This window comes from Sarcophilus harrisii, chromosome 5 (genome assembly GCF_902635505.1).
Source record: "Sarcophilus harrisii chromosome 5, mSarHar1.11, whole genome shotgun sequence".
Taxonomy (NCBI): Eukaryota; Metazoa; Chordata; class Mammalia; order Dasyuromorphia; family Dasyuridae; genus Sarcophilus; species Sarcophilus harrisii.
This window is the reverse complement of record NC_045430.1, coordinates 13622097-13649504: the sequence shown is the minus strand read 5'-3', so window position 1 is coordinate 13649504 and position 27408 is coordinate 13622097. Positions and strand designations below refer to the sequence as shown.

The 27408-nt window shown below is 42.3% G+C and overlaps 2 protein-coding genes across 2 annotated transcripts; both read left to right on the top strand.

Annotated features, from left to right (window-relative positions):
- The first annotated feature begins 880 nt into the window (after positions 1-880).
- Positions 881-16388, top strand: LOC105750777 (galectin-8-like). Its single transcript, XM_012551584.2, has 9 exons — positions 881-889; positions 2372-2451; positions 2759-2930; positions 12803-12813; positions 13371-13556; positions 13765-13864; positions 15131-15210; positions 15609-15768; positions 16242-16388. The coding sequence occupies exons 1-9, from the start codon at positions 881-883 to the stop codon at positions 16386-16388; spliced, it is 945 nt and encodes a 314-aa protein (XP_012407038.2).
- A 7442-nt stretch (positions 16389-23830) lies between these two features.
- On the top strand, positions 23831-26128 carry LOC105750776 (galectin-1-like). Its single transcript, XM_031938604.1, has 4 exons — positions 23831-23993; positions 24770-24849; positions 25256-25427; positions 25911-26128. Exons 2-4 carry the CDS (start codon positions 24788-24790, stop codon positions 26055-26057), a joined length of 381 nt encoding a protein of 126 aa, XP_031794464.1. The 5' UTR covers positions 23831-23993; positions 24770-24787; the 3' UTR covers positions 26058-26128.
- The last annotated feature ends 1280 nt before the right edge of the window (positions 26129-27408 follow it).

Here is a 27408-nt window from a genome sequence, read left to right as displayed (position 1 = left end):
TGCCACCTTCAGGTGGATTTTTTTTGGAGAGACTCTCACTTGGATTAGAATATGGTTTTCCCTCTAGAGCCTGGCTCCCAGTCTTTTCCCTCCAATATCATATTCATCTTTATTCTAAAACTAATTTTCTCTCTAAAAGTTGCTCCAACCTCATCCCCTAAAGCAGGCTTTCTCAACTTTTTACCCATTTGTGACTCCTTTTCACCAGAGAAATTTTTATGTGACCCGAGTATATCAAATAGGATACAAATCAAGTATTTGCTAACAATAAATAAAGAAGTTGTTTTGAAATCATTTTTTGGTATTCGTATAATTTTACCATTTATTAAAGATTTTAAACAAATTTGCATACTAATGATGGGTGTCCTTTTTTATTTTTACATGAAGAATTAAATCTTGGGCAAATGTTTGATACCTTTTCCTCTAGCCATATTATTCACATCCCCCATATTCAGCAAGGCGATCCCAAATGGCGTCGAAACTCACAATTTAAGAACCTTTGCTTTAAAGGATGGTTTTAGGATTTGGTTGTGGGAAGGAGTTTGGAAAAGGGAAGAGCTTGATATCGAGAGGGTGTGGCCACAGGTATCACCACATTGATTGGTTCACTTTCCAAGACATAGAGCTCACAGTTCCACCGTTCTCTCCCCTGATATAGGGACCCTCCCCTTTGGTACTCTAACTTGGCTTAACGTTCTTGAGGACCTGACTGGTGGAGGGGGGGTTGCTCTGGATTCAGAGGAACCCCGAGCTCGATCTTCTTTTTAAAGGGTCTTGACACCTCCCTGAGTTACCTTCTTGGGCTTGGAGTTGGACGTTATCCTTTGGGGATCCAGCGCAGCCAAGAGAATCGCAGGACCATTTCCCTCCTCCCTCCGTTATGGCCCGAGTGAGTGAGCTAGGACACAGACTTGGGGTTCGACGATGGGGAAATCCCCGGGGATTGGGGCTCAAAAACGATCCCGGAGACTCAAGAATGGGATATTTCCGATCGAGAGGGAATGATCTGTCCTTCCTGTCTTTTTGAGTTAGGGTTTCTTTTACTCTCCTCTATTCCCCCACCTTGATCTTCCTAGTCCTAGTCCTAGCAAGGTCTGTCCTTCCCATAGGGAGTCCACCCCCTTCACCTTGAAGCTGTCTTCTGTCTCTGGTTGCTGGTCCAAGGTCTTTAACAACCTGATAAGTCAGAGAGATTTTGGGGACGGGTGAGCCAGGAGGAAGTGTGTCACTTGGCTGAAAGGGGCTATATCTACATGGAGGTGAAGGAGTAGAATGTGAGGGAATACCTTTCCTTGAGCTGAGAAGGAAGGGAAAGGGACAGAAGTAAGCAGAGATAAGTATTCTGTCACAAGATCAGACCTTCTGGAATTAATTACTGTCTTAGAGAGTTAACTCCACCCTAGGCTGATAGTATAGAAAGAGCCAGACTGATTAGACTCTAGTGGAAAAGGAAAAGCCTGAAGATGGGAGAACAAATGGGGCAGGTGACAAAAACAAATGGAACAAATGATTTCTTAGGTATTTCCATTTGATTTCATAAATATATGACTTTTCTCTTCTCTGGGAAACTAATTCATAAAATTCCTCTCACCACTTTTGTTCCCCATCACTTTTCCATTGATTTAGAACAAGAAGGGACAATATAGCACTGCTGCCTTGGTTCCCTGACCCCTTTTCCTTTAGGACGGAGAAGCTTAACTTTAGTGTTTTTCTCAAGGTTACCCTTTATTCCCAAATCTTTCTGAGACTCTTCCTTACTTGCCAACTCCCCTTCTCTTGAATATGCTGACTTCTGCTCTTGATTAGGACCAAGACTTGGCCCTGGAGAAAGTGGGAAGCTCTTCCTGAAAACTTTTCTGAGGATTTCGATTCATGCTAATGAAATACAGACCATCCTGGACAATTGATGAAGATGTTAGAGGCAAAGTAAAGTTGACCTAGCTACCAAGGAATTTCCCCATTGAGTTACAGCCAATCTCCTACCCTTGGGGTAGAACCATGGTCTTCACTTTCCCCTTGACAAAATGCTAAGATACATGTAATGGCACTAGTACAGACAATAGGACAGAAAGACCTGGGATACCAGTTTTTTTTATTTCTTTAAACCTCAGTTACCTGAGGTGCAAAATGAAGAGTGGACTGATCACTCATCTGGGCCTGTACCTCATTTAACAAATGGGGAAACTGAGGCCCAGAGACATGAAGGGGTTTCCTCAAGGTCACAGATCTGGGACTGACTCCCACTTCAGCACTAACTAATCTGGAGTCTTCTTTCCTAGAACCTTCCTCAAAGAGGGTCTCTCCCCAAATGGAAGCTGTGGCTCCCTAAACTCCCACTCAGCCCTAACTTCACTGTGTTTGTTCTCTTCAGCCAATATTTGCCAGTCGCTTGAACCTGAAACCAGGAGATTCCATAAGATTGGTGGGAGACATATTGCCTGATGCCAGAAGGCAAGTGGGACATGGGATGGGTGAGACAATTTTACCATGGGTGATAACTGAATCTTTTACTTACCTGTTTGTACTTGTCCCTTTATTAGAAGCACCAAAATTGGTTTTGCTCCTTTCTGGAGGCAGTAAAATGTATGCAATGGGGACTTGTTGGATGGGGTTGAGGTGGAATAGGTACTGCAGAAGAGTACTCATGGTGCTTCAAGTCAGGATGGTGTGAGTGTCCCTTTGGGGATCTTCTAGCTCAGGAATCCTCTGAGTGGAGGTTTCCAAGGTTCTGTGTCAATGCTATGTCCTCAATTCCCAGATTTGTAATAGATTTGGACAAAGATGGAAGCAACATTGGTCTCCGCTTCAGCCCAAACTTCGACTATGAAAGGGACTACAAAAACATCCTGTGCAACAGCATGCAGGATGGTGCATGGGATGCAGAAATAAGGCATGCCTATTTCCCCTTTGTGCAAGGGACCACCATGGAGGTAAGATCCCAGATCAGAGCATGGAATGTTCCATCTAAGAAAGCCCAACAGATGATCTCATCCACTTCTCGCATTTGATAGAAGAATCCTAGAAATGAACTCTAATGGACAAAAGATTAAAAAATTAGAGGGAAAATGAGTCAGTGGATTTCCAAAGGTCAATGGTAAAAACCCCAGTGTTTGTTGCTTCAGCTGAAGTATGTCTTTGGGTGGGTGGGTGAAGGGCAGAAAACAGAGGGAGCTGTGAAGGGCCATGGTCCCAAAATGATAAGAGAAGACTTTGGGATACATTTGGGATAGAACACATAATAGTGTTTTCGATTTAGAGTTGGAGAGAACATCAGGGGCACCCACCGTCACCCTCTCATTTCACAGAATGAGGTTCAGAATGGAAAAATGATTTGTCTAAGGTCACACATTGTCTTATAGTGAGAGTCTTAAAATGGAATTGGAATCTAGGTCTTCCTGTCTCCAAGACCATCGTCATTTTCCATTCATCTCATTCTACCCTCTCTCCATTCAGATTTTCATAGCGTTTAAAGGGACTTCCTTTGAGGTCAAGTTGCCTGATGGGTTTCATTTGAGTTTCCCGAATCGCACTACCTTAACAACAATGGACACTGTGGCAGTTTATGATGACATCAAAATGACGACATTGGAATTGCCATCAATTTCTCCAAATAAGCAAGATTCAGAGAATTCTTGATCTTGAGGTTCATTACTAATAAAAGAGCTAATAACTAATAAAACTAAAAAATAATAACTAATATAACGAGATAACATTTTTCTCTGTAATTCTGGTCTGGGGGATAGAGGACTGGGTTTAGAGTTGGGAAGGATGGTTGAATGACCCAGGACATGTCCCTTCCCCTCAATGGCCCTTTGATAATTATTTAAGCCAGCACTTCTCCACGTAGATTCCCTGGATAATGTTCAGATGAGAAAAGATTGCAGTCTTTAATGTTTAAAACTTCTGATTTTCCTAGTATTACTGTTTTTATATGTGTAAAAACATGATTTTAATTCATATCACATTGTTTATCCTTTCAGTGGGCACAGGAAGAATGAGAGGAAAGGAGAGAATGTGAAACCCAAAATTTAAAAAAATGAATGTTAAAAATAAACAAAAAGTAAAAACATCTTCACAAAATGAAAAAACATAACACTACCTCATTATTCCAAATAGGAGTCCATGGACTTCCCAGACTATTAGAGGCGAGGCTGTAACACAAAACAGAATAACAAACATTTAGAAATCTCCACAATCCCTGATTAGCAATGGGGAAGGGAGTTCCCAGAGTAGTGATTACAGAAGGACCTGTATTATTATTAGAGAAGAGAGGGGACCAGACCACACTCTGGGCAAGCCTACCTAATGGAAAGCTGCTGAATCCAAACCAGGTGAAACCTTATCTCCCTTTGAGGACCATCCAAGGAATCTCGGAGAGATCTGTAAGTCAAATGGGAGGAGGATGGGAAGACACTCTAGGAAGCTCTTAAGGCTCCCCTCACCCTGTTTCCCAATTGCTTCTCCAATGACTTAAAAAAGGATCACATATCTGTACTGCCCGGAGTCTGTCTGTTACTCTTCTCCAAAGGGAAGGGCAAGAAAAGCTTAATTCAATTATCTTAGTCTGTCTGCCAAAGATACCCTTGTTCCCGTGGCAGGCAGTGCCAGAGATTGGTTGTGTGGCTGAGGGCAGGCCTGACTAGCTCTCTGAGTCTGGCTTCTTGGGTCAGAAGATGATCTGAAGTCATGACATTCATTCAGAAAACATTGACTCCCATTCCCTGAGCAGAGCCCAGCATTAGGAGAGAGACAGAGAGGGACAGGAAGCGCTCCACTGCCCCATGGAAAGTGTGAAAGACTTGGTAGCAGGGGAAGAGACTGAGTCAACCTGAGAGACTGAGTCAATAGCAGGGCAGCTGAGAGAACCAATTGTCATCTTACTTTCATTTCTTTTCCCTGGTCTTTGACACTCTGGTCATGAGAGGATCTCTTCCCCAATCCCCATGTCTTGATCCAGTTTGGATGTTTTCTGCCCCCAACCCTACCATAATACACATACACACACACACACACACACACACACACGGGTTCTCCATCTTTTGGGAGCAATAGGTTAGGACTATCCTCCTGGCTCCCCAGGGGACATAGTTATCACTTCTTTAGGTGTCCTCTTCCCCCCTACCTCCTGCTTTCCTCTACTAGATGCCTTTTTTCTTTTTTAAAAAATTTATTGTTTTATTTTTCTGGCTACACATTTATATTTTTTAAGATAAACTTTATGAATCATATTGGGAGAGAAAAATCAGAAGAAAAGGGAAAACCACAAGAGGAAAAAAATAGAATAAAAAGAGGGAAAGGTGAACATAGCATGTTTTGATTTACATTCAGTCTTCATAGTTCTCTCTCAGGATACAGACAGTGTTTTCTTTCCAAAGTTTGTTGGAATTGCCTTGGATCATTGAACCACTGAGAAGAACCAAGTCTTTCATTGTTAATCATCACTCAATCTTGCTGTTACTATGTACAATGTATTCCTGGATCTGCTTGTTTCCCTCAGCATCAATTTTGATAAATCTTTCCAGGCCTGTCCAAAATCAGCTTGTTCCTCATTTTTATAGAATAATAATATTCCATTACTTTCATATATCATAATTTATTCAGCCATTTTCCAATTCTTTGCCACCACAAAAGAACTGCTACAAAAATTTTTGTACTTGTGGCTCCTTTTCCTTCCTTTATTATTTCCTTAGGATACAGACCCACTAGGGGCACTGCACAGTTTTATAGTCCTTTGATCAGAGTTCCAAATTGCGCTTCAGAATGGTTGGATCAGTTCACAATTCCACTAACAATGCATGAGTGTCCCAATTTTGTCACAATTCCTCTAATATTTATCATTATCTTTTCCTGTCATCTTAGCCAATCTGAAAGGTATGAGGTGGTACCTCAGACTTGTTTAATTTGCATGTCTCTAATCAATAGTGATTTAGAGCATTTTTTCATATGATGATAGATGGCTTTTAATTTCATCATTTGAAAATTGTCTAATCATATCCTTTGACCATTTATCAATTGGGGAATGGTTAGTATTCTTTTAAATTTGACACCGTTCTTTATATATTTTAGAAATTAGGCCTTTATCAGAAACACTGGCTATAAAAATTTTTTTCCAGCTTTGTACTTATCTTTTAATCTTGTTTGCATTGGTTTTATTTCTGCAAAACTTTTTAATTTAATGTAATCAGAGTTGTCCATTTTGCATTTCATAATGTTTTCTAGTCCTTCTTAGGTCCTCCCTTTTTCAAAGATCTGATAGGTAAACTTTCTCTTGCTCTCCTAATTTGCTTATGGTGGCACCCTTTACACCCAAATCACATACCCATTTTGGCCTTATTCTGGTATGGGGTGTGAGATGTAAGTTAATGCCAAGTTTCTGACATATTTTCCAGTTTTCCCAGGAACTTTTGTGAATTAGTGAGTTCTAATCACAGAAGCTGGAGTTTGGGGGTTTATCAAATACGAGATTACTATAATCATTGATTATTATGTCATAGGGATATAATCTATTTCATTGTTCCACCACTCTATTTCTTAGCCAGAACCAGATGGTTCTGATGATTGCTACTTTATAATAGAGTTTTAGGTCTGATCCTGCTAGGCCTGGATGCCTTGTTTCTATAGCAACATACCTTCCCCTGTCACACTTGGGATCAACTCTGACTTCCCCCTTCTCTCAGCTCTGACTTGGCTAATGTTTCCTTAACTTCTTTTCTTTCTTCCACTTTCTCTAAGTTTTACAGATAGTAACAATCCAAAATGTTTTTTATTATGCCCTGCAGGCTAATGAGGGGTCAAAAACTTATGGTTCATTTTAACTGTGCAATGCTGATAGGATCACATTGATTAGTAATAAAGATATGGACCTGGAGAGAAAGGCTGAACATTCCCATAGTGTTCTCAATGGACCCTCATCAATCAATGCTGAAGTTATTGACTTTATATCTCAAGTTGAAGTTAATCCCTCTCTAGCTGAACTTCCAAATGAAGAAATTTATATTGCCATTAGGATCATCTTTGGGGGCAAAGGACCTGGTGCTGATTCTACTCCAATTGAGATTTAGGAGGCAAGGGGTCCAACGTTTATAAAAGTGATGGCCGAAATATCCCATGTCATTTGATAAGAGGTTATCCCCCAAGATAGCCCCAAGGATACCTCTATTGTCCATCTCTATAAAGGTAAAAGAAATAGGTTGTCCAGTGACAATCACAAGATGATCTCTCTCTTATTCATTATAAACAAGATTCTTGCCAGACTCTTTACAACAATGAGGTGATTCAGGACAATAGACTTGTGATGGAGAGAGTCATCTGTACCCAGAAAGAGGATTATGGGGACTGAAAGTGAATCACAACAAAGTATTTTCATCCTTTTTTGTTACTTGTTTGCTTTTTGCTTTCTTTCTCATTTTTTCCCTTTTTGATCTGATTTTTCTTGTGCAGCATGATAATTAGGGAAATATGTATAGAAGAATTGCACATGTTTAACATATATTGGATTACTTGCTGTCTAAAGGAGAGGGTAGGGGGAAGGGAGGAGAAAAAAACTGGGGACACAAGGTTTTGCAGAAGTGAATTGAAAAACTGTGCATATATTTTGAAATCAAAAGCTAAAATAAAATGTTAAAAAAATTCTTTCCAGAGTCCTTCTAAAAGACTGAAAAGATAGCCATTTACTTCAGAGACAGTGTAGCTTCAGAAAGGGCCAAAGAATATTCTATATGGTGTTTGCTACCCAATAATTCTAAGAGAAATAATAGGTTCAGAAGAAAAGTCCAGACACAACACTCATTGATCTGACCCAAGACTTTGATGCTGTCAGTCTTGAGGGCTTGTGGAAGATCCTGGCAAGATATGGTTGCCTGAAGAAGTTCATTAGTATTTTATGCCATTTCCATGAAGACATGCTTGCCTTGGTTCTGGATAATAGACAATGCTCTTGTCCTTTCCCAGACAATAATGGAGTGAAGCAGGTCTCTATGCCTTGTGATAGATAATTGATTAGACTCCTATTTTAGGAGATCCCCATTTCATTGTAGTCAGTATCAATCAATTTGATATGATTCTCCCAGGGGTTAAAACCCATATCTATGAACTACAGATTTTAAGTTCATTGCTTTGTCATGGGAAGCTAACTAAAGGATCTTCATCCTTGGTTTTCTTTGTTATTGGGACCAAGCCCAGGATGGTGGAGGTGACTCAATTGCATAGAAAGTGCCCCGGTTATTTTTGTTGCCCCTCTATTCATTGTCATCCTTCTAACATACAACATTTTGAGATGACCACGAGCACTAGACCAACAAGTGGTCCTGTTTCCTAGTACTCTGTGTTTCTATTGACCCATCACACCATGTAAATGTTTTGACATCTGTCCATGTCCATGGTTCTGATCATCAGCTTCATAGGACCTCTTGAAAAATCAAGATAAATCTTGGTCTACAGTATGATCAATGTAGTCAAGGTCTATTCATTAGCCTTGCTGTTAACCAACGAAATTCTGTACTGTGTGAAGAGTTTCTTGAAGAGTCAAGGACAAGGTCTACTATCCAATGAGATTCTGAATTTTTAGTGTGTGCATTCAATGCAACCAAGCAGACTGAAATGTAACAGAGTAGAGATCAGTTCTTTGTCACTTGTACTTATTTTGACTTAATACCAAGAAAACACAAGTGTTCCATCAGCCTGCATCAAACAATCTATATGTAGAATTGCATTGAATGTACACTCATCTGTGAACAAGAAGTCACAGACCAGCTCTCTTGTCTTATTGCCTTTTCAAATCAAATAATTAACCTTTTCCTTTTTTTCTTTTTTAACTGATTTTTCTTGTGTAGCAGCATGATAAATATAGAAATATATTTAGAAAAGTTGCACACAGTTAACCTACATTGAATACTAGTTGTCTAGGTGAGGGATGTGGGAGAAAGGGAGAGCGACAAATTTGAAACACAAGGTTTTTGAAGGATGAATGTTGAAAATTATCTTTGCACATATTTTGAAAATAAAAGGTTTTATTTAAAAATAATTTTAAAAAATAAACCTGGTCAGATTCCATGATTGAGAAATCCTGCAATTATACATCTCAAGAAGCCTGTTTTCCTTATCTGAAAATTGGCCCTGGATTGATCAATTATTGTTTCATCAAATTATTGATCTATTATTGTTTCCACATTCTTTTGATTATACAAAGATACTTGGAGGAGGATACCTGTTTTTCTGAATTCAGGAAATTGCACCTGTTGACTTCTACCCTACCAACATGAAAAGTTCCTAATCTTTCTTTCAATTAAAAATCAGAATGCCTAATGTTATATAGTTTCCTTTTATGTAACGACTTCATTTGATAAATTATTTTTTATGTATAAAAATCCGTCTTGCCCTGTATTTGGGGTCCAGTTCTGTGGGTAGGAAGGGGCCTGGTTCTAGTTAGTTGGATAGTTGTCAAGCATTGCTTAATACATTGATAAGATGTGAAGATGGAGCATTGTGTCTTCAGTCATTTAATCTTTCACCCATAACAACTAAGATAGGGGTTGGTACAAAGATTGTTATCTTTTTTTATAGAGAAGGAAACTGAGATTCAGAGAGTATGTATGACATGGTAATGGGTCACACAGATTGCAGGAGGTTATGTGTGTGAGTGAGTGGGATGGTTCTGGACCTGTGATGGAAATGAAGATGGGAGTCACTTGGGGTTAGTGGAAAGCTTTGAAGAGGGGAGCTGTGTCTGTTCTGTTCCACTCACACCTGGGAGCTTCCCCTGCCTGGTAACCATGATTTTAGTTTCTCCAATCTCTCCAAGGTTTAATGAGTGATTTTCTTGCTTTGGAAATAGATGGTAAGAGAAGGAATAAGCTTAGTACTCCTAAGTATTCTGAAGGAAAGGTGCCTTAGCCTGAGTTCTATTCCCTAGCAGTACCCAGGACCCCACTGGGATCTCTGTCCCTCCTTTCCTTGAGCTAGCATGGTAGGGTTTTCTGAGGATCTTCAGCCTGCCTCCCTCCAGCCTCATGATACAGGCAGAGAAGAGTGCTTTCTGATAGCAGATGAGAAAAGTTCAGGCTCAGCACTGAGCCCTTTGTCAGACTTCCGTTCCTTATAATTAGAGGCATCAGGGGCTTCCACAGGATTCAGTAAGGGTGGAGATTGGAGACATCCACAGAACATCAGAGAAACTCACAGATCATTCATCCTAGATGGAGACCAAGCTGCTTCCATTTCCTTCTACTACCTGCCTCATTCTTCACTGAATCACCACAAACTCAGTAACAGATGTGCTCTCATCCCTGCATCTCAGTTTCCCTATCTGTAAAATAGAATTGGGCAAACATGAGATATGGTGGAAAGAGCACTGGCCTTGGGTAAAGAGGAGTTATGGACAAGGCCTGGTTCAGCTTTTTACTGGCTCAGTGACCCCAGGGTCTCATTTTCCCCAGAGTTAAGAAATCAGATGGGTTCTTTGATCCTTCCACCCTATGCCATCTTTTGATTTAGATTTCTCCCATCAGATGAACTTTTTGGAAGCCAAGGGGCTGACCCTCACCCAGACCAGAGCATGGTCTTCCTTCCAGCTGGCCCCAGCCCCTTCCCACCAATACTTTTCCATCATTTCCCCTAATCATTCTACAACTTACCACAACCCCATATATCAAAGGACAGAATTAAGGATTTGGATATAAAGGGAAAGGCTAGAAAAGTATGGAGCTTGATGAGGAGGGGGAATGGCCAAAAGTCTGTCTCTTTCTTGATTGTACTTGTTGCAGAGGATGTGGGAAAACTGGGACACTGATGCATTGTTGGTGGAGTTGTGCAATGATCCAGCCATTCTGGAGCACAATTTGGAATTATGCCCAAAGAGCTATCAAAATGTGCATACCCTTTAACCCAGTAGTGTCTGTACTGGGCTTCTATCCCAAAGAATTCATAGAGAAGAGAAAACAATACACACATGCAAAAATGTTTGTAGCAGCTTTTTTGTGGTAGCAAAGAATTGAAAAATGAGTAGATGCCCATCAATTGAGAAATGGCTGAACAAGTTGTGGTACATGAAGGTAATGGAATATTATTGTTCTATAGAAAACAATGAACAGGTGGATTTTAGAAAGGCCTGGAAAGATTTACACAAACTAGTGCTGAGCAAAACAAGCGGAACAAGGAATACATTGTACACAGTAACAGCAAGATTGTGCAATAATCAGCTATAAAAGACTTGGTTCTTCCCAGTGGTTAAGTGATCTACAGCAATCCCAATAAACTTTGGACAGAAAATGCCATCTGCATCCAGAAAGAGAATTATAAAGATTGAACGTAAATCAACACGTTATGTTCCCTCCTTTTTCCTGTTTTTTTTTCTCTTGTGGTTTTTCCCCATTATACTGATTTTTCTTTCCCAACATCATTCATACAAAATGTGTATTTAAAAAAAAAAACAAGCTGGTAAGTCTAGGGAGATCCTAGAGAAAAGTGAGTGGGACAGAAGTATTACTTGACATGGATCAGTACTATAGTGTCCTCTGGCTTTGAGGGGCAAAGTCTCACTGAGAGTACAGGTATGATGTGAGGGAATCACCTTTGCTGTAATAGACTTCAGATGGGAAAAAATAATATCTTTATCTTTACTAACTTCTCCTTTTCCTAGCACTCCTCTGTGTTTTTAAATATATATTTCAAAACATTATTCCAGTTACTACCATGTTACTTGCTTTGAGAGAATTTAGAACTCAAAGTTTTTTTTAACTTTAAATAAAATCTCATAATATGACAAAAATAGCGACACTTAGAAGCCTAAATAGTTTTTGATTAGCAATGTGGGATTTCCCATAGAAGTAATTGTAGGGGAACCTTTTTTTTATTAGGGAAGGGGGGACTGTGGGTAAGTCCAGCTGCTGGAAAGATGCCCCGAGTTTTTTGGAAAATTTCCAGACATTACTTAATGCATCAGTAAGCCTTACAACCAGTAAGACAGAGCTCTTCTCTCCTCAGTCTTTTAATTTTTCACCATAACTACCAGGAAAGGGATAGGTACAAGGATTGTTATGTCCTTTTTATAAAGGAAGAAACTGAGATTAGGAATACGTATCTGACTTATTTATGGCTGACAATGCAAAAGGTAGATTGGGGGGGGTGGTACCAGGATTGTGGAAAATGAATTTCTGGAACCAGGCTCAGGGTGTGACATACCTGGGATTGATGAGAGACTTGTGGGGAGGGGAAGTATGTCTGTTCTGTCCCACTCATTGCTAGGAGTTTCTTCTCCCTGTTAATCATGGTTTTGTTTCTTTAACCTCTCTAACAGAGTGATTTTCTCTCCCTTGAGATAGATGGTGGGAGAAGGAATAGTCAGGGGTGTTGGCCTTAGATACCGGAGGCTTATCTTCAAATGCAGAAGGAAGGATGGCCTCTCTTCCACCTGGCCCCAGAAAGATCTGTGAACCCCAGCTTAAGAATCCCTTATCTTAGAGAGTTACCTCAAGCACTGAGAAGTTAAGGCACTTGGGAAGTGATATTTGAACCAGGAATTCCTAATTTTGAGGGAGTGCATCCACTATCCACTATGATGTCCTGATTTTAATTCTTTTAGGATTCCAATTTACAAATGAAGAAACCCAGGATCAGAGAATGGAAGTGACTTATAGGTAGGTCCTGGCCTTCAGATTCCTTTTATGAGAGGGACAAGAGCTTCTTTTCACTCAGGGAGCTCATGCCACCTTATCCCTTCTGTAAAGTCTCCCCTCTGGTTAATGGAATCACAGGACCCTCTTTGCTCTGACCCTGCACCTCTGTTTTCATTTTCCTTCATTGGCAGTGGAAGGCTCTGTGGGTGTCTAAAGGGAAGCTGTATCACCGGCTTCCTGAGGCCCCATTCTTGAACCTAGTGGAAAAAAGCTCTCTCCTTGTTGTCAGAGGATTCTGGCTCAGCTCTTCAAAGCTCAAGAGACTCTAGAGCCTCAGTTTCCCTAAGAAACCAGATGGTTGCTTAGGTCTCTCCATACTATGCCATGCTCTGATTAGGATTTCCCCTTCAGATGGGCTCTTTAGAGACCACGGGGAGTTACTCTCACCCAGCTCAAAATACGGTCTCTAGCCCCTTCCCGCCAATGTCAGATGCTTGTTCATTCTTAAAGTGGGTTTCCATTGCCTTCTCCCATCTCTCTACCAGTCCCTCCAATTACATCCTCTAAAAAAGACATTAGGGGTCTATCGGGGTTGAGGGGGAAAGATTAGAAAAGGACAGAGCTTGATGTGAAGGAGGTGGGACCAAAGAGCTATCTCCTCCTTAATTAGCTGCCCCTCCTCCTAGAAAGACTTTAAAAATGCCGCCGGTCCTGCCCTCTCAATTACGCCCTCTTCCTTTTTGTGCTCTGTTTCGGCAGACTACAACAGTGGAAGACCGGAGCGGCTCAGTACTCGGCGGAAGCCCGGAACCATAAGCTCTATTTGAAGGGTTTGAAATCTCCCTGGGGTATCTTCTCTCCCGCTTGGAGAGAGCGTTATCTTTCGAGGAACCAGCGCGACCAAAAGAATCACAGGAGCATTTCTCATTCTCTGACATGCCCCAAGTAAGTGCAGTAGGGTCTAGGCTGCGCGTGTCCTTGCCCACGGTATAGGATTAGGGGCTAGGGCTGAGGGATCCTCTGGAGTTGGTGCTTGGAAAGAATCTTGGATCCTCGGGACGGGGTCTATTCTGGATGCTCTCTCCTTCCTCTCTGTATGTGCTAGGGCACCTATCTCTTTTCCTTCTCTATCGCCCCACCCTGACTTTCCCAGCTCTGACAAGGGCAATTCCTCCTATACCACCATCACCATTCCCTCCAACCTGAAGCTGTTCGTTATTTCTGGCTGCCCGGTCCGAAGTCTTGGCAAGCAGGTAAGTCCAGAGAGATCCTGGAGAAAGGGCAGTTGGGGGAAGTGGGATTTGGCATGGATGAGAGTTGGGGTGTCCCTTGGCTGTAAGGACTTACATCTCAAATGGCAGAGGAGAGTTGGGGTGTGGGGAAATGCACTTTGTTGAATTGAGAAGGAAGAGGACAAGATGAAGTGGAAAGAGATGAATTTTTTGCCAGAGTATCACTTTCTGAAGTGAATGACTGTCTTGCAGAGTTAATTCCAACCCAACCTGATGGTACAGAAAGAGTCAAGGTTAAGGAAGCTCCATTGGAAAAGGAAGAGGCTGGAGATGGCAGCTTGGGTGGGGCAGGAGGCAAAGGATTCCTCAGGTCCTTCCAAATTCTCCTCCTGCCCCCTTTACAATCAATACCAAATTAACTTCACAAATATACTTCTTACTTCTTCTCTTGGAAACCAACTCATAAGATTACCCATGTCTTCCTACTTACTGCCATTACTCTTCCATTGACGTACAGGAATGGACCTCATATCCATGCTGCCCTAGTTCCCTTATCCTTCTCCCCAATGTTTGGGGGACAGGAGAAACTAAGTTCCTTGATCTTAATGATTCTCCCAGGGTCATCCTTGATTCCCCTTTCATTCTACACCTCCTCCTCTCTTGCCAATTCCCCTTCCTCTGGGCAAGACTGGCTCCTGTCCTAAATTGGGATGAGAATGGGAGATGCTCTTCCTGAAAATTTTACCAGAGAGGATTTCCTTCCCTCCATAGTCAAATGAGGGCAGCTCTGGGAGAATGGGAAGGTTAGGGGAAAGCTGACCTCCTTACTAGGGAGCTCCCCATTGGGCTTCATCATGGCCCAAATGCCAGATACATATGACACCAGCCAAAGCTGGCACTGGGGAAGCCTGTGGGACATAGAAAGCATGAGCTTGGGACCCAGGAAAAAATTTGGATTCCACATTTGATTCTGTTGCTCACTTGTGTGATTCCTAGAAGATGTCAGTACTTCCTTATTTGAGCCTCAGTTCCTTGATATGTAAAATGAGGAGTTGACTGGATCAGTTATCGAAGTTTAGTTCCTCCTTTAATATATGGTAAAACTGAGGCCCAGAGAGACTTCCTCAAGGTCACAGAGCTGGGACTGACTGCCATTTCAGCACTAATTAGTCTGGAGAGAGTCTGCTTTCTTAGAACCTTTCTGGAAGGTGGCCTCTCACCAATCAGAAGCTGCAGGTCCCCTCAGCTCCCAGTCAGCCCTAACTTTGCTGTATCTGGTCTTTTCAGGAAATTTTTATTGAAAATATGAACCTCCAACCTGAAGTGTGTATAAAACTACTGGGCGATATACTACCTAATCCCACCCTGTAAGTGACAGATGGGAAGGATGAAATAAATATTAATGATGGGTGAGAGCTGAATCCTTAAAACACCCAGTTGCTTGAAAACCAAGGTGGTTTTCCCTTAGCATTAGATGATAGAGTTAGGACTCTGCATCTGGAAAAACTTGCTAATAGGAGTTTCCCAGTAGCTAAAATGGACAGTTTCAACAAGTAGTGAGTTCCCTGTCTCTGAAAGGAGTGCAATATATACCATGTTAGGGTGGGTGGAGGGGGAGTACTGCAGAAGAGCATTCTTAGTGCTTCAGGTCAAAATGGGGTAAGAGTCCCTTTGGGGGTCTTCCAGCTCAGGGATTTCTGAATGGGGATTTCCAAGGCTCAAAGGGTCCACGCTGATGATAACGATTTCCATTCCCCATTTCCAGATTTCAAATTAACTTGGGCAAGGATGAATTTAATATCGGCCTACACTTCAACCCACGCTTCCAAGAGAAAACCATCGTCTGCAATAACTCTACATATGGATCATGGGGCAAAGAACAAAGGGAGAATAGATTCCCCTTTAGGCCAGGGACAACCACAGAGGTAAGAACCCAGAATCAGAGCATGGAGTATCCAAAGGAACCAAGAATGTCTGGGAAGAATGCAAGAGATGTTCCCAATCTCCCCCTTTTATTTGACAGAAGAGACCTGGAAGGGAAAGACAAAATTGCTAGAGGGGAAAGGGGTTTGCAAAGGTCAGTGGCAAGAATCTCAGCATCCCTTGAACTGAAGGGAGATTGGGGAGAATGGGAGGGAATTGGCAAAGGCAGTGGTGGCAATGGGATAAGAAGAGATTCTGAAGTGTGCCAGGACACATGACAGGATCTTAGATTTAGAGCTGGAGAGAACCTCAGGGGCCATCTAGTCTCACCCACTCATTTTACAGAGGAAGAAACTGAGTCTCAGAATAGAAAAATGATTTCCCCAAGATTATTCAGTGCCATCTAGTCTTGAGGCCTTCCTGTCTCCAAGCCCAGGGTTCTGTGTTCAATTCCTTCTGCCTTCTGTCCATTCAGATTTCCATTATCTTTGATGGGAGGAAGTTTTTGATAAAGCTGCCTGATGGTCATCAGTTCACTTTCCCCAATCGCCATAACTTAGAAGAGATTGACTACATGTCAGTTTATGGTGATTTCCATGTCAAAAGGGTGGATTTCGAGTGAGCCTTCCAATCAAGCCAGAATCAGACCACTCCTGATTCTTGAAGTTCTCTTATTCCTAATAAAATTGTTGATGATGATAACAGCTGATATTGTTTTTTGTTCTGCTCTGGGATTTAGGGCTGGGTTTGAAATTGGGGAGAATGGCTGAGTGAGCCTGGACAAGTCCCTTCACCCAAATGGCCTTTGCTGACTCTCTAAGACAGGAGTTCTCACCCTATGGTCCATGGGTAATTTTCAGATTGGAAAAAAAAAATCATCTTCACTAGCATTAGCCTCTGTAGTAATACTCTGTGATTTTTATAGTTGCAAAAATATTATTCAGATTCATATCACATTTTTGTCCTTTCAATAGGAGAGGAAGAATGAGAGGGGGAAGAGAAATTTAAAATAAAGTTATTAAATATATAATAAAGAAAACATTCACAAAATGAATAACAAGAATGACAACACCATCACATTATTGTGAGAAGGGGTCCCTGGGCTTGTCCAGACTGTCAGGAGCCCAGGCTATGACACAAACAAGGTGATACTCCCTGATAAGCAATGGGGAAGGGGTTTCCCAGAGTTGTAACTGCAGGGGGAACCTCTGTATGTTAGGAAAGGAAGGGGATCAGATCACAGACCCTGGGCAAGCCTACCTGCGGGACCCAAACCAAAGGAGCCCTGTGTCCCTTTGAGAACCAACCAAGGAAGCTCAGAGAGATCTACAGGCATGTTGGGAGAAGAGTGGGAAGTCATTTCCTAGCTCTGAAATCAGAGATACTGGGTTTAAATTTGGCCTCTAATATTCACTGACCTTGGAGAAACCCCTGAGCTTCAGTTTCCTCAGGGATAGAATGAAGAGCTTGGTCTCTCAGATCCTTCCAGCTTTCTACACTTATGCTCCTACGGTCTCAAGTCACTCCCCTGTCTCAGTTTCCTCCTCTGTAACGTGAGGAAGTTGGACTCAGTGGCTTCTGAAGTTCCTTGTCTGAGTCTCTGATCTCTGCTCTCCTCCTCTGAAGTACAATAAATTCCTATATTTCTTACCACCGGGCAGGGAAGAAAGCAAGAGATCAACTCTCAAGGACTCTGTATTCGTGGCTGCTTCTGGCTCAGCCTCAAACTCAAAAGCTTTTTATCACCATGGATGAGCTCCCAGCAGTGGCCAAAGACAGTGTGTGTGCTCTGATGTAGAGTCCAGGGCCCTCCACTGCCCGAGCTCAGAGATGGGCTTACTGCTCCTAGATGCCAGCTCGACTATAGGGCTGGTTGGCTGGAAGAAGGCCAGCCCTGTCGGCTGCCCTCCACACATCTAGTCTCCCCACAGCAGAAGGGAGTGACCAGTCTATAGACTTTTGGGGACACCAGACCCAATATCAAAGAGAGGAATAGATGGGGCTCCCAGCCCTAGGTGGAAAGAGCTTCAAGGTGCCTGGAGAGCCAAAGGTTAGAGCCAGGTTCCAGTACTGTCTGAGCCAGGAATTGGCTGTGTGGCTGAGGGCAACTTTATTATCTCTCTGAGTCTGGTTTCTTGGGTCAGAAGATGGCCTGAGGTTATGACATGCACTCAGAGAACACTGACTCCCTCTCCCTGAGCAGAGTCCAGCACTGGGAAAGAGACAAAGAGGGATGGAGGTGGGATTTTGATTTGGGCCTTCTACCAATGTTGGTCAACAGCTTCCTTGCCAAGACCTCATGGAGGTTCGATAACTTCTTCAAACTAGTCATTTGGACAGTAAGTGTGAAATGTAGTATTTGAATCGGGGTCCCACTGGCTCACCCCACTATCTCTAGTTAGGAGGTAAATGTTCAGTAACACTACTAGAGCTCATGGTCTGGGGGCAGTAGGGCATGTACAAAGATGCAATAATAAAATTAAAAAAAAAATTCCCCCTTCCTTCTTTTATCAATAGCTGCCTGGGCACTCAGTGACTTCCTGTGAGCCGAGATATCTATCCATTGTACCACACTGCCTCTCAGGAGTATATTAGGAACAGGGAATGCATCTAGGAGTTCCCAAATGAGAGAGTTCCCTCTACCAATGCAAGTTTACACTCTTGGCCCCAGGAGAGATATGGAGAGCCCAGAGGGTTTTCAGCTCAGCCAGGGTGGCACTGCCAGTATGTGTTTGAACTGGAACCCAGGGCTTCTTTAAGGGCAGTTCTCAGGTCAGGAGACTATGCTGCTGCTCTCTAAGATCCCTTTGCTAAAGTCCTATGTTCTAGGCACCAGTTCTAACCTTCTATGTTCTAAGACTTCTCCCAGCTTCAACACTAATCATTTGAGTTGAGTATCCCCAGGTCCAGGCTTCCATTTCTCCTAACCCATCCTTGGTTCACTATCCCTTTTTTCTCCATCCCAGAGGGAGAGGAAGCCTGAGAGTAGAAGTGGAGATGGCTTCAGGGCACCAAGCAAACCCAGCACCTACATGGTCGAGGGTATCACAGAGCACTGTGGGGGACCACCAGGAAACAGACATCCTTTTCCATTACTGCTGTGACCATGCTCACCTCTACTGGAGTCTCTAAGATGGGATCAGGTGATCCTAAGTGGGAAAACACCATGCAGCCCCCTTCCCCCCAATATAAGTCAACATCTTCTCTGAAACGTCTAGTCTTAGAGGACATGGCCAGAGTTGTGTCATTGATCCCCTGGGAATTCTGTGAGGAAATGTTTCCTTGTAAATAGTAGAAGTAAATGGTATTTTTAAGTTAGAATTGAGTGAAAATAAAGATCCAATTTCTTTTTTCCTCTCCAATTGATCCCTGGGCATTCTGGTGAAGCCCTTGTGAGGAAAATGTTTCCTTGTAAAAACTATAAGCAAATGGTATTTTTAAGTTAGAGCTGAGTGAAAATAAAGATTTATTTTTTTGTAGAATTTTTTTCCTAAGGCAATTGGTGTGAAGTGACTTGCCCAGGGTCACCCAACTAGGAAATGTTAAGCGTCCGAGGCCAGATTCGAATTCAGGTCCTCCTGACTTCAGGGCTGGTGCTTTATCCGCTGTATCACCTAGTTGACCCAGCTTTCTTTTCTTCAAAATAGTCATCATGACCCAGGCAGTGGGGCTAAATCTAGACTCTGGAATCCCAAAGGTACCTCCTGTCGTGGTTGCTTTTGGCCCTTTCTTCTTCAAGAGAACCAAAATCATATCACTCTGTTGAGATCAAGGTACAGTATTTCCAAATTTGACTGAATAAATTCAAAAAAACTTGGAAGGCTCCATCACAGTTCGGACATAAAATATCCCTGTAACCAACTCCTAGTTCTAGAGGCACTTAAAATTTGCAAAAGTACTTCTCTCCAAACTACTCTCTGTTTTCCCATTTTTTAAATAGCTGATCTCTCCCTGAGCAACAAGAGAACCGTTCGGTTCTGCACACATATATTATATCCAAGATCTACTACTATTTAACATGTATAGGACTGCTTGCCATCTGGGAGAGGGGGTGGAGAGAGGGAGGGGAAAAGTTGGAACAGAAGTGAGTGCAAGGGATAATGTTGTAAAAAATTACCCTAGCATGGGTTCTGTCAACAAAAAGTTATTTTAAAAAAACTGACAAAAAAATAAAAATAAAAATAAATAAATAGCTGATCATTTTAAAAGACAGAAGAGTCCATTTTACCAGTCAGACACTCATGAATTTTTTTAAGATTCTTATGTGATTTGTAGGATGAAGTTTCAGAATAGGAGACCCAAATTCAAGAGACAATACTGAGTTTTGTTACTAACAGATTTTAGCAGCATTATCTAGGAAACTTCTACAAGTGATTTGTCACCAGAAAAACAGAACTTCAGAGCTGTCCCAAGACTGAGACCTATTCCAGAATATACAAAAGAAAATATTTTCTGCCACGAGAGGACTACATGAAGCAGCTGGGATTCAAAATATGTTGTTAAACTGGATATTGGGAGGGGGTTACTAGCATACAAGGAGACTTGATCTTAGTTATCATTTGTGATTATTATTATTTTGTTTTGGCATTTTATTTCATGGAGTTTGTATTTATGTTGGAGTTTTCTTGGTTACCTTGGTGAGATGTGTATCTCCCTTCTCAAAATTAGTCCATTCTATACCCTCTAAAAAGTTGGATCTGTAATCTCATTTAGTTAATTCTGATTAGGAATTTATAAATTTACAATTCAAAAGTTACAAAAATTCTTACGTATAAATTTATAGGTAAAGGATTTAGAGGAGAAGTGAGTTTTCCATTCCACCATCAATCAAAAAGAGGAAATTGAGGGAATTGAGAGGATTAGAACTGTAAGTGATTAATTCTGGGAATTATCAACCGACACTGACTCCATATTAGTACTCAATTTTGGTGCTAGCTCAGTTCCCTTTCTATTCCATTAGGGGTCTAATCAAAACTCTTTCTTGGGGAAAAAACTTTTTTTAATCATGTAATTTGGGGAAAAGCTTCTTGTATTTTTTGGACTTAACTTTGCAGAGTCTGGAAACTGGAGCCAGTGTTTAGAGACTGTTTAACTGAGGACCAAAGTTATGCTGACTGAAAACCTGAATGAGTTCTCCAGCAATTATACATCTCAAGAAACCTATATGTCTCACCTGAAAACTGGCCCTGCATTGATCAATCAGTTATTGTTTTCACATCTTGGAGACTATACAAAGAGAGGGAGAGGGGAGACACCTGTTTCTCTGGATTCAGGAAATTGTGCCTTTTTGACTCTCACCTTACCAACTTGGAAAGCTCCTAATCTTTCCTTCAATGGGAAATCAGATTTCTTTTTATGAATTGGCTTCATTTTACTAATTATTTGTCATGTATAAAAATCTGACTCACCCTGTATTTGGGGTGGATTTCTATAGCGAGGAAAGGGCCTGGCTCTGGTTGATTGGACGATTGTCAAACATTGTATAATACATTGATAAGATGTGAAGATGGTACATTGTGTCCTCAATCATTTAATCATTCACCCATAACAACTAGGAAAGCAGTTGATGCAAAAATTGTTATCTCTTTTTTTTTAATAGAGAAGGAAACAGATTCAGAGTGTACATATGACATGCCAGTGGGTCACACAGCTATCAAGGTGGGGGAAGGGAATGATGAATGAGGGGGATGGTTCCAGGACTGTGGTGGAAATGAAGGGGCTGAAATCAGGTTCAGGATGGGAGTTACTTGGGGTTGGTGAGGGGCTTGGGAGGAAGGGAGCTATGCCTATTCTGCTCCAAGTAATCTTTGCCAGGTAATCAAGGTTTTAGTTTCTCCAAAGTTTAATGAATGGTTGTCTTGCTTTGGAAATAGATGGCAGAGCAAAAGAACTCTGGGAGATGACTATGAACCACTACATAGAATTCCCAATCCCTCTATTTTTGTCCACCCATATTTTTGATTTCCTTCACAGGCTAATTGTACACTATTTCAAAGTCTGATTCTTTTTGTGCAGCAAAATAACTGTTTGGACACATATACACATATTGTATTTAACTTATACTTTAATATATTTAACATGTATTGGTCAAGCTGCCATCTGGGAGAAGGGGTGGGAGGAAGGAGGGGAAAAGTTGGAACAAAAGGTTTGGCAATTGTCAATCCTGAAAAATTACTGATGCACATATCTTGTAAATAAAAAGCTATAATTAAAAAAATGGAAATATATGGTAGAAGGAATAATTAGAGGTGCTGGGCTTAGGGTACCTGAACATTGCCTGCAAATACAAAGGGGCTGTCCTGCAGGAGAGGATTTAGCCTGGTCCTGCTCAGTCCTAGAGGGAGAACAAAGAAGAATTTGAAAAAAGTGCAGAGGGACCTATCCATCTAATCCAACAATAATGGCTGTCCAGTGGAAACTATAAGGAGTGTGTTTTCTATTGTTGGAAGTCTTCAATAGATTTTAGATGGGAAAAAATCTTTATTTTCACTAAGTTATTTTCCTAGTACTCTTCTATGTTTTATTACATATTTCAAAGCATTATTCCAATTAATAAAATGCTATTTCAGTGGAAGCCCACATCTGTGTTGCCTACTGACTGCTGGAAGCTCCCTCTGCCTGTTAATCATAGTTTTGTTTCTTCAACCTCTCTGATATTTATAGAATTATTTTCCTGCCCATGAGAAAGATGATGAGAGAAGAATAGTCAGGCATGTTGGTCTTGGCTTGGGTATCTGAACTTTACCATCAAATACAGAGGGGAGGGTGGTCTTTCCTCCAGCTGGCTCCAATAAGATCTGTGAACTTCAGTTTAAGAACTATTATTTTAGGGAACTATCTCAAGCACTGAGAAGTTAAGAGACTTGGCAAGTGGGATTTGACCCGGGAATTCCTGATTTTGAGGGAGTGGATCTCTATCCACTATGATGCCCTAATTTTAATTCTATTAGGATCCCAGTTTGCAGAAGAGGAAACACAGGATCAGAGATCCTGCCCTTCAGGTATCCTTTGTGAGAGGAACAGAGTTAAGGGTGAAAGAGGAGGGATGATGGGGAAAATCAGATGGCTTATTTTCAGTCAAGGAGCTTATTCCCCCTAATCCCCTCTGCCAAACATCCCCTTTGGTTAAAGGAATCACAAGACCCTGTTTCCTCTGACCCTGTACCTCTGCTTTCATTTCCTCTCATTGGCAGGGGAAGGGTCTTTGGATATCTAAGGAGAAGCTGTGTCACAGGCTTCCTGGGGCCCTATCCTTGAACCTAGTGGAAAAAACACCGTACTTGGAGTTAGAGGGTCCTGGCAAAGGTCCTCAAAGTTCAAGTGACCCGAAATCCTGTTTCCATAAGAAACCAGATAGTTATCTCTATACTGTGCCCTCCTTTGTTTAGGATTTCTCCTCCAGATGGAGTCCAAGAGAATGACTCTCAGAGGAGAGCCTTCCCTCCAGAATATGGCCCCCTGCCCCTCCCTGACAATGTCAGATTCTTGTTCATTCTAAAAGTAGGTTTCCCTCGCCTTCCCCCATCTCTCTCCCAGTCTCGGCATCCTCTAGAGAAGAGATTAGGGGTCTGTCTGGATTGAGGGAAGAAAGGTTAGAAAAGGACAAAAAATGATGCGGAGGTGTGACTAAAGAGCAATCTCTTTCTTGATTGGCTGACTCTTCCAGAAAGACTTCAAAAGTGCCGCCGGCCCCGCCCCTCAAATACTCCCTCTCCCTTTTTATGCTCTCTTTGGGCGAAAAGTGCATCAGTGGAGGACTGGGGTTGTTCAGTACTCGGCGGAAGCTTGGAACCACTCCATCTGTTTGAAGGGCTCCGATATCTCCCTGAGTTAACGTTTTCTGGCTTGAAGTTGAACCTTATCCTACCGGCCCAGAGCAACCAGGAGAATCACAGGAGCATTTCTCATCCTCCATAATGACTCAAGTGAGTGCGCTAGGGTCTAGGCTGCGGTGTCCTTGCCCACGGTATAGACTTAGGGGCCAGGGCTGAGGAATCCTCTGGAGTTGGTGCTTGGGGAGAACCATAGAAACTCGGGAGGGTTCTGTTCCGGAGCGGATGGGGATCCGTTCCCCTTCTTCTCTATATGTACTGGGGAACTTACCTCTTCTCCTTCTCTGTCGCCCCATCCTGACCTTCCCAGCCCCTCCTATACCAACCACCACCACCATTCCCAACTTGTAACTGTTCGTTATCCCTGGCTACTGGTCCGAAGTTTTGACAAGCAAGTGAGTCTAGAAAAATCCTGGAGAGAAGGCAGGTGGGGAAAGTGAGACCTGGCATGGGTGAGAGTTAGGGTGTCCCTTGGCTGTAAGGGTCTACATCTCACATGGCAGAGGACAGTTGGGGTGTGGAGAAATGCCCTTTGTTGAGTTGAGAAGGAAGAGGAAAAGATGAAGTGACCTAGATTGGGACTAAGACTTGACTAGAGAATGAGAGATATTCTTCCCGAAAATTTTCCTAGAAAGGATTTCTTTACCTCCTTAGATGAAAGTAATTTTGGGAGAATGGAAGAATGGGGCGGGGTGGGAGGAAGCTGAGCTAGCTATCAGGAAATTTCCCTATTGAGTTTCATCATGACCCAAGTGCCAGATACATATGATGCCAGCCAAAGATGGCACCGGGGAAGCCTGTGTTACACCAAGAGCCTGGGTATAGGACCAGGGGAAAGTGTAGGTTCCACTTCTGATTCTGTTCCTCACTTGTGTGATCTAGGAGGAGTCAGTTCTTCCTAATTTGAGCCTCAGAATCCTGATGTGTAAAAAGAGGAATGAACAGATCACTCTATTAGGCTAGTTCCTCATTTAACAAATAGTAAAACTGAGGCCCAGAGAGACTTCCTCAAGGTCACAGAGCTGGGACTGATTGCCACTTCAGCACTAATTAGTCTGGAGAGAGTCTGCTTTCTTAGAACCTTTCTGGAGGGTAGCCTCTCATCAATCAGAAGCTGCAGGTCCCCTCAGCTCCCAGTCAACCCTAACTTTGTTGTATCTGGTCTTTTCAGGAAATTTTTATTGAAAATATGAAACTTCCACCTGGATCGTGTATAAAAGTGCTGGGAGATATACTACCTAATGCCAAGCTGTAAGTGACAGATGGGAAGGATGAGATAAATGTTAATGATGGGTGAGAGCTGAATCCTTAAAACACCCGGTTGCACTTGATCCTTAAAAACCAAGGTGGTTTTTCCTTAGCATTACATGACAGAGCTAGGACTCTGCATCAGGAAAAACTTGCTAATAGCAGTTTCTCAGTAGCTAGAATGGACAGTTTCAACAACTAGTGAGCTCCCTGTCTCTGAAAGGAGTACAATATATACCATGTTAGGGTGGGTGGAGAGGGAGTACTGCAGAAGAGCATTCTTAGTGCTTCAGGTCAAAATGGGGTAAGAGTTCCCTCGGGGGGTCTTCCAGCTCAGGGATTTCTGAATGGGGATTTCCAAGGCTCAGAGAGTCCATGCCGATGATAACGGTGTGTTCCCCAATCCCAGATTTCGAATTAACCTGGGCAAGGATGAACTTAATATCGGCCTACACTTCAACCCACGCTTCAAGCCCCACTACCCAGACAATGTCATTGTCTGCAACAACTCCAAGCAAGGTAGATGGTGCCAAGAAATAAGGGAGAAGAATCCCCAGTTTGTGCCAGGGCAGACAATATCGGTAAGAACCCGGAATCATATCATGGAATGTCTGGGAAGGATGCACGAGATGTTCCCAACCTCCCCCCTTTCATTTGACAGAAGAGACCTGGAAAGGAATTATGGTGGGGGAAAGACAAAATACTAGAGGAGAAAGGGGTCAGTGGGTTTGCAAAGGTCAGTGGCCAGAATCTCAGCATCTCTTGAACTGAGGAGAGGTTAGGGAGAATGGGAGGGAGGGAGTTGGAAAGGGCAGTGATGGCAATGGGATAAGGAGACTCTGGAGTGTACCAGACCCCATAATAAACCCTAGATTTAGAGCTGGAGAGAACTTCAGGGGATATCTTGTCTTGCCCCTTCATTTTACAGAGAAGGAAACTGAGGTTCAGAATGGGGAAATCATTTCCCTAAGAATATACAGTGTCATCTACTAAGAGTCTTGAGGTCTTCCTGTCTCCAAGCCCAGGGTTCTGTGTTCATCTCCTTCTCCTTTCTCTCCATTCAGGTTTCCTTCATCTTTGATGGGAAGCAGTTTTTGGTAAATATGCCTAATAACAATCAGATGACTTTCCCCAATCGCCTTAACTTAGAAGAGATTGACTTCCTGGGAATTTATGGTGATTTCAATGTTAAAAAGGTGGATTTCGAATGAGCTCTTCAATCAAGCCAGATTCAGACCACTCCTGATTCTTGAAGCTCTCTTATTCCTAATAAAATTGCTGATCATGATATGAGCTGAAATTGTTGTTCTGGTCTGAGAGATATAAGGCTGGGTTTGGAGTTGGGGAGGATGGCTGAATGAGTCTAGATAAGTCCCTTCACTTGAATGGCCTTTGCTAACTCCCTAGAACAGGTGTTCTCCCCTTGGGATCCATGGTTAATTTTCAGAGAGGAAAATTTTGATCTTGATTGTCATTAACTTCTGGTTTGCCGAACATTATTCGGTCTTTATATTTAAAACATTATTCTACTTCATACCATATTATTTGCCTTTCAGATAGTTAGGGAAAAAGTCAAAGTGAGGGAGAGAATTTGGAACTCAATGTTTAAAAATGAATGTTAAAGATAATTGAAAAAAATAAAACTTTCACAAAATGAATAATAACACCATCACCACATTATTGTGAGAAGGGACACCAAGGCTTGTCCAGACTGTCAGGAGCCCAGGATACAACACAAACAAAGATGACAATCACCTAGGAACATCCGCCCTACCTGATTAACAACGGGGAAAGGATTTCTCGGAGTCATAAACCTCAGGGGAACCTCTGTGTGTTAGGGAAGGGAGGGACTAGACCACAGACTCAGGGCAAGCCCCACCTGCTAGGCAGCTGCTGAATCCAAGCCATCAAAGCCCTGTGTCCCTTTGAGGATTAGCAAAGGAGACTGAGAGAAATCTTCAGGCAAGATGGGAGGAAAGTGGGAAGCTATTCCCTGATTCTGGAGTCACAGGAATTGAATTTGACTTTGGCTTCTGACACTCACTGCCTAGCTGACCTTGGAGAATTCCCTGGGTCTATTTCCTCAGGAGTAAATGAAAAGCTTGGCCTCCAAGGTCCTTCCAGTTCTCTATACCTATGATCCCATGGGTCTAAGTCATTCCCTTATCTATTTCCTCCCCTGTAACATGAGTTAGTTGGACTCTGGCCTCCAAGATGCCTTCTTTGAGCCTATGATCTCTCCTCTTATCTGCTGAAGTATAATAAATTCCATGAGTGTCTCATACATTCATGTGTCCCCCCCCTAATCTCTTAGCCCCATGCCCTTCACATATTTTGATCCTTTAAAAGTACTAGACCCTAGATTTAGGACTGGAAGTCATAGTCTAAATCCCTCATTCGATCACTGAGGAATCTACACTTCCAGCAGAGAAGTGATTCCCCCACCCAGCAAGTGCCTGGAATGGGATTTGAACCCAGACCTTCCAGATTTCAAGCCCCACAGCCTGTCCAATATGAATCAGAAAACCTGGTTATGAATCCCACCTCCCAAACATTGTAGTT